The 14056-nt window shown below is 37.6% G+C and overlaps 1 protein-coding gene across 2 annotated transcripts in view; it reads left to right on the top strand.

The window, feature by feature from the left end:
- The window catches only part of ZNF277 (zinc finger protein 277), a 111956-nt gene that overhangs the window by 90478 nt on the left and 7422 nt on the right, over positions 1-14056 (top strand). For both annotated transcript variants that reach the window (XM_082662196.1, XM_082662195.1), the window contains exons 6-7: positions 1291-1401; positions 3417-3549. In XM_082662196.1, the coding sequence (XP_082518322.1) occupies positions 1291-1401; positions 3417-3549 (244 nt within the window). The remainder of the gene's footprint in view (positions 1-1290; positions 1402-3416; positions 3550-14056) is intronic.

The following is a 14056-nucleotide window of genomic DNA, read 5'->3' as shown; positions in this document are numbered from 1 at the left end:
CTCACGGACCTAGCTGCTCCATGGCATGTGGGATTCTCCCAGACCAGGGCCCAAACCCATGTCCCCTGCATTGGCAGGCGGACTCCCAACCACTGTGCCACCAGGGAAGCCCCTAACATTTTAACTTAAAACAATTGAGTTCAGATTAATACCAACGTAATTTCAACAGTATACAAAAACTTTGCTCCAACGTAGCTAGCTCTTTCCCCACTCCTTTGTGCTATTCATACAAACTACATCTTTATACATTATAAGCTCATTAACATGTCTTTAAAATCGTTACTTCATGCAGTTATTTTTACATCAGATATGGGAAGAAAAGATTTGTAAACAATAATTCATTTAATACTGCCTTTTATATTTGACTGTGTAATTACATTTACTGGAGCTTTTTACTTCTTTATGTATGTTTGAGTTACTATCTAGCATCCTTTCATTTTAGCCCAAAGGACTTCTTTTAGTTTCTTGTTGGGCAGGTCTGTTAGCAGTGAATTTTCTCAGGTTTTGTTATCTGGGACCTGTCTTGATTTCATCTTCATATTTTTTCTTGGTATGGGTCTCTCTGATTTATTATACTTGAAGTTTATTGGGCTTCTTCTGTTTGGATTAATGTTTTCCATCAAATTTGGGAAGTTTTTGGCCATTATTTCTTCAAATATTCTTTCTTCCCCTATCTTTCTTTGCCTTTTGGGAATCCTATTATACAGATGTTGGTAGATGGGATGGTGTCTGAGGCTCAATTTATTTTTCTTCATTCTTTTTTCTTCTGTTCCACAGACTAGAAAATCTAAATTTATCCTCAAGTTCATTGGTTCTTTGTTCTGCCAGTTCAGTTTTTCTTTTGAGACCTTCTAGTGAATTTTTCATTTCAGTTACTGTACATTTCATCTCCAGATTTGTATGTTTTTTTTTAATTTCTGTTTTTTTATTAGTATCCTCTTTTTTATAAGATATTATTCTCATACCTTTTTTTGATTCTTTAGACATGGTTTTCCTTAATTCTTTACACATATTCTTATTGTCTGATTTAAAGTCTTTGTCTGACAAGTCCAATATTTGGGCTTCCTCAGCAACAGTTTCTGTTGACTTTCTTTTCATATGATAGTGCTTATGTGCATACTTTTTTTTATAACATGTCACTCTTTCATAGCCCAAATGTGTGTTTCAGTGTTTATTAACCTTTGCTTGTACTTCTAATTAGTGTTGTTATCATTATACAAACACTACTCATGACCTGATTTGTTCCTAGATAAGTTGTAAATAATGCAAATTGCTCAAATTTCTTCCTAGATCTGTCCTTTTGAACCATATGGCCAGAGAACACACTTTCAACATTGGGTTGCCAGACAACATTGTAAACTGCAATGAATTTCTGTGTACATTACAGAAAAAGCTTGACAAGTAAGTACTTTTTTATGAAACACGACCTGAAGCTGTCTCAATCTTGGATTCTGTTTTGAATTTTTAAAAATTAATTTAATAGTCAGAAGTAACTCAAGAAATGGAATTTTCTCATTTCTCGTGTTGGAGGAGTTCACATTTTGTATGACAATCCTTATTTTTTGTAGATCATATTGCCTTTTAGTAGTTTTAAAATATAAATGTCATATATACCAAACAATGTATATGCCATTATAAGGTATGTTATTATATAGGATATGAAAAATACACTTAACCAGCCTAAGAAAGAGAATGTTATTATTTCCTTTGAATCTCGCTGTGTGCCCTTCCTCATTAGTATCTCCCCCAGAAACCACTATTCTTCATTTCAGATTCATAATTTCTTTACTTTTCTCTATAATTTTTCTACACATTTAGTAAAGTAAATATATTGTCACATTGCTAGATGTTATTCAGTTTTATGTGAAACATAACATACTAATTGCATTCTTTTACCTTTTAGTATTTATTCACATTTATATATCATAACACTCCACTTTTCTCAAGGTCATATTCTGGCAACCGTGAGTATCTAGAGTTTAGCTTGTAGAAATAGGGAAGGAAATTCTCTACATCACCAAAATGGCTTTCAAAAATCTATCCTCTTTTCTTTCTAGGAAAGGGCCCAAGATTTTACTCTCAAAACCTAGTTTTATTCATTTAATATAATACTAATGAATGTGGTATCTCAGACCACAACATTTGGAGCAATAACATTGAGAAAGAAATACCCATTATAAAAAGTTCTGAATTCAAATTCTGGTATCAACAGTACATTAAAACAAGTCTCTTTACTCTTTTATTGAATGACCATTCATTTATAAAATAATACCAGGTGTGCTTTCTAGCAAGATTAGCAGTAATGATATCCCTAATCAACTTATTGCCCATAAATTGTTTACTATAAAAGAATATAGTTACTTCTGTGGCATAAGAAATAATTGAAAGGGTGTTTAGTAAAGATGAAAAAGAATTCAGAATAGAAACAACAACTGATTTCAGTCATTTTGTTGTCGAACCCAAGTTCAGTGCCCAACACACAGTGAGGCCAAACAAACCAAAACATCAGAGTTTTGGTTTTTGAATAAGTTTTCATGTATACTTATTCTGTGTTACTCCAGAAAGTAGAACTCTAATGGCTGTTGGGTAATCCAGGCAGTATCAACTGTCAAGCTTAGTATGAGAAAGACATTTTGTTAGTAATCTGTTCAAAACTGGTCATTACTGCCTCATTAGGTAATGAATTCCCAGTCAGTGGAAATATTCTAGCAGAAGATACATGCGAATGATAAGATAGTAAAAATAGCACTTACTGTATGCTATGAATGTGCTAGGTATTTTATTCGTATATATATCAATAAATTAAACATGTATACATACATTTATATTTTGTGTGAATTGTTATCATGATTATGAATTTATGTGCACATATATGTATACATTATCGTAAAAATTCTCTAAAATGTATGTTTTATCATCAGGTTAGCAGAAAATGAGCGATATCAGAGGCGTCAAGTAACTTGACCACGTCCCACAGCTGGCGCTAGGAATCAGACCTGCAAATTAGGTCACAGGATATATCAAACCATGGACTAATTGTTATACTCAATGGAGGCAACCAAAGCTAGTTATCATATATTTATTTGAAGAACATACCTACATTTTCATTTTTAGAATAGGTAATTCGATTAGTAAAGCACCAAAATCATTTTTGGATAATTGCTATCTATATCACAGTTTTAACTAAATAGCCAAGTTGGCCAAGTTAGCCGACTACAAAATAAACCACAGCATGCATCGTCTAAAGCCAAATGAATAAAATGAAAGGGATTCCAGAAGGGTATCATATGCCATTTGAAGATTCTGTGAGTCCTAAAATGAATAAATTATAAGACCCAATAATAATAATAATAAAGGGCTATGCAACAACTATTTCAGAGACTTATTTAATCTCAGCATTTGTGTCTTTCTTGTAGCTTGCAGTGCTTGTACTGTGAAAAGACCTTCAGGGACAAAAATACACTTAAAGATCACATGAGGAAAAAACAGCATCGTAGGATCAATCCTAAGAACAGAGAATATGACCGATTTTATGTCATCAATTATTTGGTAAGGCTTTCTTTTCTCTTCATAAGTTACAATTTGATTGCATATCTACAAACATCAAAATGTAATTGAGGGATTCTTTCAAGCAATGATTATCTTTAAAATGGTTAGTTTACAAAGCGTAAGTTGATTTGATTTGTCTTTGATTTGCCAGATGTTTATATAGTAAAAAGGTCATGTCTCTACAACTCATAGTGATCGTGATAAAATAAATAAATAAATAACCATACATATCTGGATAGCCATGCATTGCCCCCCATTGATTGTCCATTACCATGAGTACAGGGACTTCTGTACTCTACTCAGAAAACGTTGTTGACTTCTGGATGTGCTAGATGCTATGCTAGATAAATGTTTACAGGCAGTCTCTTCACTTATTCCTTTTTCCCGCATTAAAATATCTTCCCGTTTCCCATCAAATAAATAAATAAATAATAAAAATTTGTCTTTGTCATTCTCTTGGGCCAGCTTATTTCTAATGGAAATTTTAGAGAAACCAAGTGATTTCACTCAGCAAGAGGACTTTCATTTTTTGGACTAGTAGGATGGACTAATGGGGATACCATGTCAAAGATTTTAAATACTTTCAAAGCTCTCCTAGCCCAGAAACCTCAGTACCATTTGCTGGCCTCTATAGATTACAGTCACTTTTATTTAAGAAGACGTATTCAGTTGGAGACAAATGTCCATCTCTACAGGGGCATTTGGAAATTTGAGAAGGGAATTTTGATTAACACAATGACTGGAGAGTGCCCCCAGTCTGCTGATTTTTTTAGGTATACATAACAAAGGACGGCAACTGTTGCAGGAAGGGACACCCCTTCCAGGGCCGAGAGTGGGCTCTTATCTAACACTCAGAAATGTATTGTCCAAGGAGACACACGTGCTGACAAAGCAAGAGACTTTAGTGGGAAGAGGCACCTGGGTGGAGAGCAGCAGAGGGAACCCAGGAGGAGTACTCTGCCACGTGGCTCACAGTCTCAGGTTTTATGGTGATGTGGTAGTTTCCAGGTTGTCTCTAGCCAATCATTCTGACTCATGGTTCTTCCTGGTGGCGTGCACATCTCTCAGCCAAGATGGATTCCAGCAAGAATGATTCTGGGAGGTTGGTAGGACATATGGACTGGCATCTCCTCTCTCCTTTTGACCTTTCTCAGATTCTTCCAATTGGTGGTACTTTGTTAGTTCCATGTTCCTTACCAGGATCTCCTATTGTACAATAAGTCATGCAAGTGGTTATCGTGCCTATCCAGTGTGGGCAGTTTCAGTCAGTGGTTCCCTAACAAAACTACTCATGAAAACAGAGGGAGTTAAGTAGTTCTCCAGTAGAATTGAAATAAAGATCGGCCCTGAACCAAGATGGCGGAGTAGAGGGATGTGCTCTCACTCCCTCTCGTGAGAACACCAGAATCAAAACTAGCTGATGGACAGTCATTGATGGGAAGACACTGGAACTCACCAAAAAAGATACCCTACATCCAAAGACAAAAGAGAAGCCACAATGAGATGGTACGAGGGGCACAATCACAATAAAATCAAATCCCATAACTGCTGGGTGGGTGACTCACAGACTGGAGAACACTATACCACAGAAGTCCACCCACTGGAGTGAAGGTTCTGAGCCCCATGTCAGGCTTCCCAACTGGGAGTCCGGCAACGGAAGGAGGAATTCCTAGAGAATCAGACTTTGAAGTCCAGTGAGATTTGATTGCAGGACTTCGACAGGACTGGGGGAAACAGAGACTCCACTCTTGGAGGGCACACACAAAGTAGTGTGCACATCGGGACCCAGGGGAAGCAGCAGTGACCCCATAGGAGACTGAACCAGACCAACCTGCTAGGGTTGGAGCGTCTCCAGCAGAGGCGGGGGGTGGCTGTAGCTCACTGTGGGAACAAGGACACTAGCAGCAGAAGTTCTGAGTGTGAGCCCTCCCAGAGTCTGCCATTAGCCCCACCAAAGAGCCTAGGTAGGCTCCAGTGTTGGGTTGCCTCAAGCCAAACAACCAACAGGGAGGGAACCCGGCCCCAGCCATCACCAGTCAAGCGGATTAAAGTTTTACTCAGCTCTGCTGACCAGAGCAACAGTCAGCTCTACCCATCACCAGTCCCTCGCATCAGGAAACTTGTACAAGCCTCTTAGATAGCCTCATCCGCCAGAGGGCACACGACAAAGGCAAGAAGAACAACAATCCTGCAGCCTGTGGAACAAAAACCACATTCACAGAAAGATAGGCAAGATGAAAAGGCAGAGGGCTCTGTACCAGATGAAGGAACAAGATAAAACCCCAGAAAAACAACTAAATGAAGTGGAGATAGGCAACTTTCCAGAAAAAGAATTCAGAATAATGATAGTGAAGATGATCCAGGACCTTGGAAAAAGAATGGAGGCAAATATTGAGAAGATGCAAGAAATGTTTAACAAAGACCTAGAAGAATTAAAGAACAAACAAACAGAGATGAACAATACAATAACTGAAATGAAAACTACACTAGAAGGAATCAATAGCAGAATAACTGAGGAAGAATAAAGGATAACTGACCTGGAAGACAGAATGGTGGAATTCACTGCTGCAGAACAGAATACAGAAAAAAGAATGAAAAGAAATGAAGACAGCCTAAGAGGCCTCTGAGACAACGTTAAACGCAACAGCGTTCGCATTATAGGGGTCCCAGAAGGAGAAGACAGACAGAAAGGACCACAGAAAAAATTTGAAGAGATTATTGTTGAAAACTTCCCTAACGTGGGAAAGGAAATAGCCAGCCAAGTCCAGGAAGTGCAGCAAGTCCCATACAGGATAAACCCAAGGAGAAACACACCGAGACACATAGTAATCAAATTGGCAAAAATTAAACACAAAGAAAAATTATTGAAAGCAGCAAGGTAAAAATGACAGATAACATACAAGGGAGCTAGCATAAGGTTAACAGCTGATTTCTCAGCAGAAACTCTACAGGCCAGAAGGGAGTGGCATGATATACTTAAAGTGATGAAAGGGAAGAACCTACAACCAAGATTACTCTACCCAGCAAGGATCTTATTCAGATTTGATGGAGAAATCAACAGCGTTACAGACAAGCAAAAGCTAAGAGAATTCAGCCCCACCAAACCAGCTCTACCACAAATACTAAAGGAACTTCTCTGAGTGGGAAACACAAGAGAAGAAAAGGACCTACAAAAACGAACCCAAAACAATTAAGAAAATGGTCATAGGAACATACATATCGATAATTAGCTTAAACATGAATGGATTAGGGCTTCCCTGGTGGCGCAGTGGTTGAGAGTCCGCCTGCCAATGCAGGGGACACGGGTTCGTGCCCTGGTCCGGGAAGATCCCACATGCCATGGAGCAGCTAGGCCCGTGAGCCACGGCCGCTGAGCCTGCGCGTCCAGAGCCTGTGCTCCTCAACGGGAGAGGCCATAACAGTGAGAGGCCTACATACCGCAAAACAAAAAACAAAAAAAAAACATAAATCGATTAAATGCTCCAACCAAAAGACAGAAGCTTGCTGAATGGATACAAAAACAAGACCCATCTATATGCTGTCTACAAGAGACCCACTTCAGACCTAAGGGCACATACAGACTGAAAGTGAGGAGATGGAAAAAGATATTCCGTGCAAATGGAAATCAGAAGAAAGCTGGAGTAGCAGTACTCATATCAGATAAAATAGACTTTAAAATAAAGAGTGTTAATGTTAGAGACAAGGAAGGACACTACATAATGATCAAGGGATCAATCCAGGAAGAAGACATAACAATTATAAATATATATGCACCCAACATAGGAGCACCTCAATACATAAGGCAACTGCTAACAGCTATAAAAGAGGAAATCGACAGTAACACAATAATAGTGGGGAACTTTAACACGTCACTTACACCAATGGACAGATCATCCAAAATGAAAATAAATAAGGAAACAGAAGCTTTAAATGACACAACAGACCAGATAAATTTAATTGATATTTATAGGACATTCCATCCAAAAACAGCAGATTACACTTTCTTCTCAAGTGCGCACGGAACATTCTGCAGGATAGATCACATCTTGGGTTACAAATCAAGCCTCAGTAAATTTAAGAAAATTAAATCCTATCAAGCATCGTTTTGGACCACAATGCTATGAGATTAGAACAGGGAAAAAAACGTAAAAAACACAGACACATGGAGGCTAAACAATATGTTACTAAATAACCAAGAGATCACTGAAGAAATCAAAGAGGAAATCAAAAAATACCTAGAGACAAATGACAATGAAAACAGGACGATCCAAAACCTATGGGATGCAGCAAAAGCAGTTCTAAGAAAGAAGTTTATAGCTATACAAGCCTACCTCAAGAAACAAGAAAAATCTCAAATAAACAGTCTAACCTTACACCTAAAGGAACTTGAGGAAGAAGAACAAAAACCAAAGTTAGCAGAAGGAAAGAAATCATAAAGATCAGAGCAGAAATAAATGAAATAGAAACAAAGAAAACAGTAGCAAAGATCAATAAAACTGAAAGCTGGATCTTTGAGAAGATAAACAAAATTGATCAACCATTAGCCACACTGATCAAGAAAAAGAGGGAGAGGACTCAAATCGATAAAATTAGAAATGAAAAAGAAATTACAACAGACACCTCAGAAATACAAAGCATCCTAAGAGACTACTACAAGCAACTCTATGCCAATAAAATGGACAACCTGGAAGAAATGGACAAATTCCTAGAAAGATATAACCTTCCAAGACTGAACCAGGAAGAAATAGAAAATATGAACAGACCAGTCATAAGTAATGAAATTGAAACTGTGATTAAAAATCTTCCAACAAACAAAAGTCCGGACCAGATGGCTTTGCAGATGAATTCTATCAAACACTTAGAGAAGAGCTAACACCCATCCTTCTCAAACTCTTCCAAAAAAATTGCAGAGGAAGGAACACTCCCAAACTCATTCTGTGAGGCCACCATCACCCTGATACCAAAACCCGACAAAGATACTACAAAAAAAGAAAATTACAGACCAATATCACTGATGAATATAGATGCAAAAATCCTCAACAAAATACTAGCACACAGAATCCAACAACACATTGAAAGGATCATACACCATGATCAAGTGGGATTTATCCCAGGGATGCAAGGATTCTTCAATATACGCAAATCAATTAGTGTGATACACCATATTAACAAAATGATGAATAAAAATCATATGATCAAAAAAAAATCATATGATCATCTCAATAGATGCAGAAGAAGCTTTTGACAAAATTCAACACCGATTTATGATAAAAACTCTCCAGAAAGTGGGCATAGAGGGAACCTACCTCAACATAATAAAGGCCATATACGACAAACCCACAGCAAACATCATTCTCAATGGTGAAAAAGTGAAAGCATTTCCTCTAAGATCAGGAACGAGACAAGGATGTCCACTCTCGCCACTATTATTCAACATAGTTTTGGAAGTCCTAGCTATGGCAATCAAAGAGGAAAAAGAATAAAAGGAATACAAATTGGAAAAGAAGAAGTAAAACTGTCACTGTTTGCGGATGACATGATACTATACATAGAGATTCCTAAACATGCCACCAGAAAACTACTAGAGCCAATCAATGAATTTGGTAAAGTTGCAGGATACAAAATTAATGCACAGAAATCTCTTGCATTCATATACACTAATGATGAAAAATCTGAAAGAGAAATTAAGAAAACACTCCCATTTACCATTGCAACAAAAAGAATAAAATACCTAGGAATAAACCTACCTAGGGAGACAAAAGACCTGTATGCAGAAACTTATAAGACACTGGTGAAAGAAATTAAAGAGGATACCAACAGGTGGAGAGATATACCATGTTCTTGGATTGGAAGAATCAATATTCTGAAAATGACTGTACTTCCCAAAGCAATCTACAGATTCAATGCAATCCCTATCTAATTACAAATGGCATTTTTTACGGAACTAGAACAAAAAATCTTAAAATTTGTATGGAGACACAAAGGACCCCAAATAGCCAAAGCAGTCTTGAGGGAAAAAAACAGAGCTGGAGGAATCAGACTCTCTCACTTCAGACTATACTACAAAGCTACAGTAATCAAGACAATATGGTACTGGCACAAAAACAGAAACATAGATCAATGGAACGGGATAGAAAGCCCAGAGATAAAGCCTCACACCTATGGTCAATTAATCTATGACAAAGGAGGCAAGGATATCCAATGGAGAAAAGACAGTCTCTTCAATAAGTGGTGCTGGGAAAACTGGACAGCTACATGTAAAAGAATGAAATTAGGACACTCCCTAATAGCATACACAAAAATAAACTCAAAATGGATTAGGGACCTAAATGTAAGACCGGACACTATAAAACTCTTAGAGGAAAACATAGGAAGAACACTCTTTGACATAAATCACAGCAAGATCTTTTTTGATCCACCTCATAGAGTAATGGAAATAAAAACAAAAATAAACAAATCGGACCTAATGAAACTTCAGAGCTTTTGCACAGCAAAGGAAACCATAAACAAGATGTAAAGACAACCCTCAGAATGGGAGAAAATATTTGCAAACGAATCACTGGACAAAGGATTAATCTCCAATATATATAAACAGCTCATGCAGCTCAATATTAATAAAACAAACACCCCAGTCCAAAAATGGATAGAAGACCTAAATAGACATTTCTCCAAAGAACACATATAGATGGCCAAGAAGCACATGAAAAGCTGCTCACCATCACTAATTATTAGAGAAATGCAAATCAAAACCACAATGAGGTATCACCTCCCACCAGTTAGAATGGGCATCATCAGAAAATCTTCAAACGACAAATGCTGGAGAGAGTGTGGAGAAAAGGGAACCCTCTTGCACTGTTGGTGGGAATGTAAATTGATACAGCCACTATGGAGAACAGTATGGAGGTTCCTTAAAAAACTAAAAATGGAGTTACCATATGAACCAGCAATCCCACTACTGGGCATATACCCAGAGAAAACCATAATTCAAAAAGACACCTACATCCCAATGTTCATTGCAGCACTATTTACAATAGCCAGGTCATGGAAGCAACCTAAATGCCCATCAACAGACGAATGGATAAAGAAGATGTGGTACATACATACAATGGAATATTACTCAGCCATAAAACAGAACGAAATTGGGTCATTTGTTGAGACATGGATGGACCTAGAGAGTGTCATACAGAGGAAAGGAAGTCAGAAAGAGAAAAACAAATATTGTATATTAATGCATATATGTGGAATCTAGAAAAATGGTACAGATGAACCAGTTTGCAGGGCAGAAATAGAGACACAGATGTAGAGAACAAACGTATGGACACCAAGTGGGGAAAGTGGCTGGGGGGTGGGGGTGTGATGAATTGGGCAATTGGGATTGACATGTATACACTGATGTGTATAAAATGGATAACCAATAAGAACCTGCAGTGTAAAAAAATAAATTAAATTTTAAATATTTTTTTAAAATTAAGGCTCAAAAAAAAGATGGGGAATTCTGGTTCTGACACTTTTCTAAAGCAAATGGAAATTGTTTTTTGCTCTGAAATTTGAATTTTAATCCGAACCCATTGGCCACGAAAAGCATAATTGATAATAATGAGCCATTTTATGTATTGGACAGAAACAAGCATATTCTGAATTATATTGGAAATCTCTGCTTTAGGATAGAATTTTTGCCTGTTCTAACTAATCCTTAGCATATTAAAAGAAAATTCCCCTTGAGAAACAAGTGGAATAAGGGTGTCTGAAGATTGGCTCTGAGAGGTCGCCATGGTTTGCTACACATGTTTTACAACTAGCTACAGGCAAAGGCACCCTTTGAGTCTTTCAGTCTTCTCTTGAAATCACTCAGTCGTTAATTCCTAGAGCAAACGCTGCTTCAGGGCCCAGCCCAATCCTACAGGGGGTGGACTTCAGTGTTAACTCTAAGAAATATTGAGCTACTGCCGAAAGCTGTGGAAGCAATTTAATAGCACTTCTGGGGCTCTTTTAAACTAATAGTCAAGAGCTTGGGGCTAGCAGAACATTGTGTATAGCCGGAGGTGTTTATCTTTTAGAGGAGACTTCAAAGAAACTGCTCACTCAAATTCTTCTGTCACTTTTAGAAAAGTTTGATACTTCATTCCCTGGGCATCAAGTAGTGTGACTGTGAAAACTGAAATTATCCGTTGGGACCAGCTGTCTCTAGATGAGTGTGCTAGATTATACTGCCCACAGAGTGCCCAGATTTCATGTGGGATGAATCATGACTTGAGAGAAGTGCTTCAAGAGAATGTAAAGGCTTCAGTAACATATAAAATGAAAATTAAATCATTTTAGGGTAATATCGTTAGAAGTTTTTGGTTTGGTTTTAACTAGGAGCATTTGAGTACCTGATATGTGCCAGGTACTGTCTTTGGTATTTAAATTAAGTCTTTTACTCTTAACCACAGCCTTATGACACAGGTTTTGTCATTATCCTCATTTATAGATTAGGCAACTACAGCACAGAGAAGTTCAGTAATTTTCCCAGGGTCACATAGCTGGAGCTTTCTGCATCAGTTTCCTTCAATTTTTCCTCAGTTTTTACAATTGAAATAATAGTAGTACCTACCTCTTATACTTTGGATTGGGTTTTTTGGTCAATTAATGTTGATAAATTCATAATGATCTACACACACACACACACACACACACACACACACACACACACACACACACACACACACACACACACACACACACACACACACTTTTGCCTATTGTCTTTTACACCAAACTAGAAAGTGAAGCAAGGTCAAGGTAAAACTAATCAGCTCCTTAAGGGCTCTAACCCACAACCTTAGCCATCTTAGCTATATGCTTTCCCATTGAGGCCAACAATAAGATTTGTTTTTTCTTTTTTGCCCACGCTGCGCGGGTTGCATGATCTTATATGCACTCTAGGAAAGTCTCAGCCGCTGTCGCATGCAAATCACTTGTTTCCTATTCTAATGAACACAGAGTTCCATTTTTCTCTCAAATGGTAAATGGTTAGTGCTGTATTGCCTAGATAAATCCCCGTGTTGTACTTAATACTGAGAAAACTGCAAAGTAATGCTTTGACACTGCAAGTTTGACAGTGAAAGATATTTTTCATCATTTGGGGCTCAAAACATTTATTGATAAGTAACATTTGCCTGTATTGTTGAGAATGATAGTACCCCAAATGGCCCATCAGGGTATTAGTCCAAGTCCAGAGAGACATAAAAGATTTAATTCATCACCAAAAATTCCATCTAACAAGGATCCTGTTGGCAATGGTGAGGCCATTCTTGATGTTCATAATGATGCTTAGACACTTCATGACTACTCTGGGAAGTACATTATAGAGTCCAAATTAACTATCTCTAATGACGTTATGGTAAATCTCTGCATGTCTGAGTTTATGCGTCATTTAGCTGATAGGTAATGACAGCTTCAAAACCTCTCATTAAGTTGATGAATGATAGCTTTTCTCTAAATCATAATGACTCTTGTAGTTCTTTGTTTTTAGTTAAATGAATACCTTTTTAGAAAAAAACAAATGTTCATGAGGTGAATTCTGGTAATGTTTTTCCAAAAGAAGGATATCTGTATTATATCAGGTGAGGTTGGACTTGACAGTTGCCATAGTTTAACTGCTTGAAAAAGTGCCCACTAGTATTTCTACATCCTTCTTTAATGCACTGTCTGCTTTTGCATGGCATGGTGGGAAGATTGAGTGGAGAGAAAAGAAAGGACAAGAGAAAGAAAGAAAGGACTCAAGGGATAAAAGAGACATGGTTGGGCCAAAAGAAATCATTCCTTCTCATCACTACATAAAGTTTTGCTGAAACTATGACTAAATTTTCCAGACATAGCCCTAAAAGGGTGGAACTCCTCCATGAACTGTAAGAGATAAAAGGGATTTGAGTAGATATTTGAGTACCTACTATTACCTGGTACCATGTACCATGTGCTTTTTATACATTAACTATTTAACCACATTACGAAACCTTTTGAGGTAGGATCTAAATTGACATCATATTTTTTAGATGTTTTCAGTTAAAATTCAATTCAAAATATACTTCTAGTACCCACTGTGTGCCCGGCTCTGGAAATGTAACAATGAACAAAGGCCATGTCCAAACAGACATTCTAGTGGAAAAGACAGAGAGCAAATAAGAAAACAAATAGATACACAAAATGATTTCAGGGTGTGATCAATGCTTTGAAGAAAAATAAAACATCCTAGAGGAATAAAAAGTAACTTGAAGGAGGGGTGTTTTAGACAGAGTAGTCAGAAAAAGAGGTAGTAGCGTTTAAGCAGAGACCAGGATGACTGAGCCATGTTAGGATATGTGAGGGAGCAGTGTTTCAGGCAGACGATGCGACAAGTACAGAAGTAGCTGGGTGGAAGTCAGCTTGCTGTGTTCAAGCAATAGCAAAAGAGCAGTCTGGCTGGAGCCAGCTGAGCAAGAGAAAAAGTGGTGGGACATAGTGATGGAGAGGGAGCCAGGGCAGAACA

The sequence above is a fragment of the Grampus griseus genome (genome assembly GCF_964374135.1).
Source record: "Grampus griseus genome assembly, chromosome: 9".
Lineage (NCBI taxonomy): Eukaryota > Metazoa > Chordata > Mammalia > Artiodactyla > Delphinidae > Grampus > Grampus griseus.
Note: the sequence above shows the minus strand (reverse complement) of the source record. Positions and strands in the feature narration are given on the sequence as shown.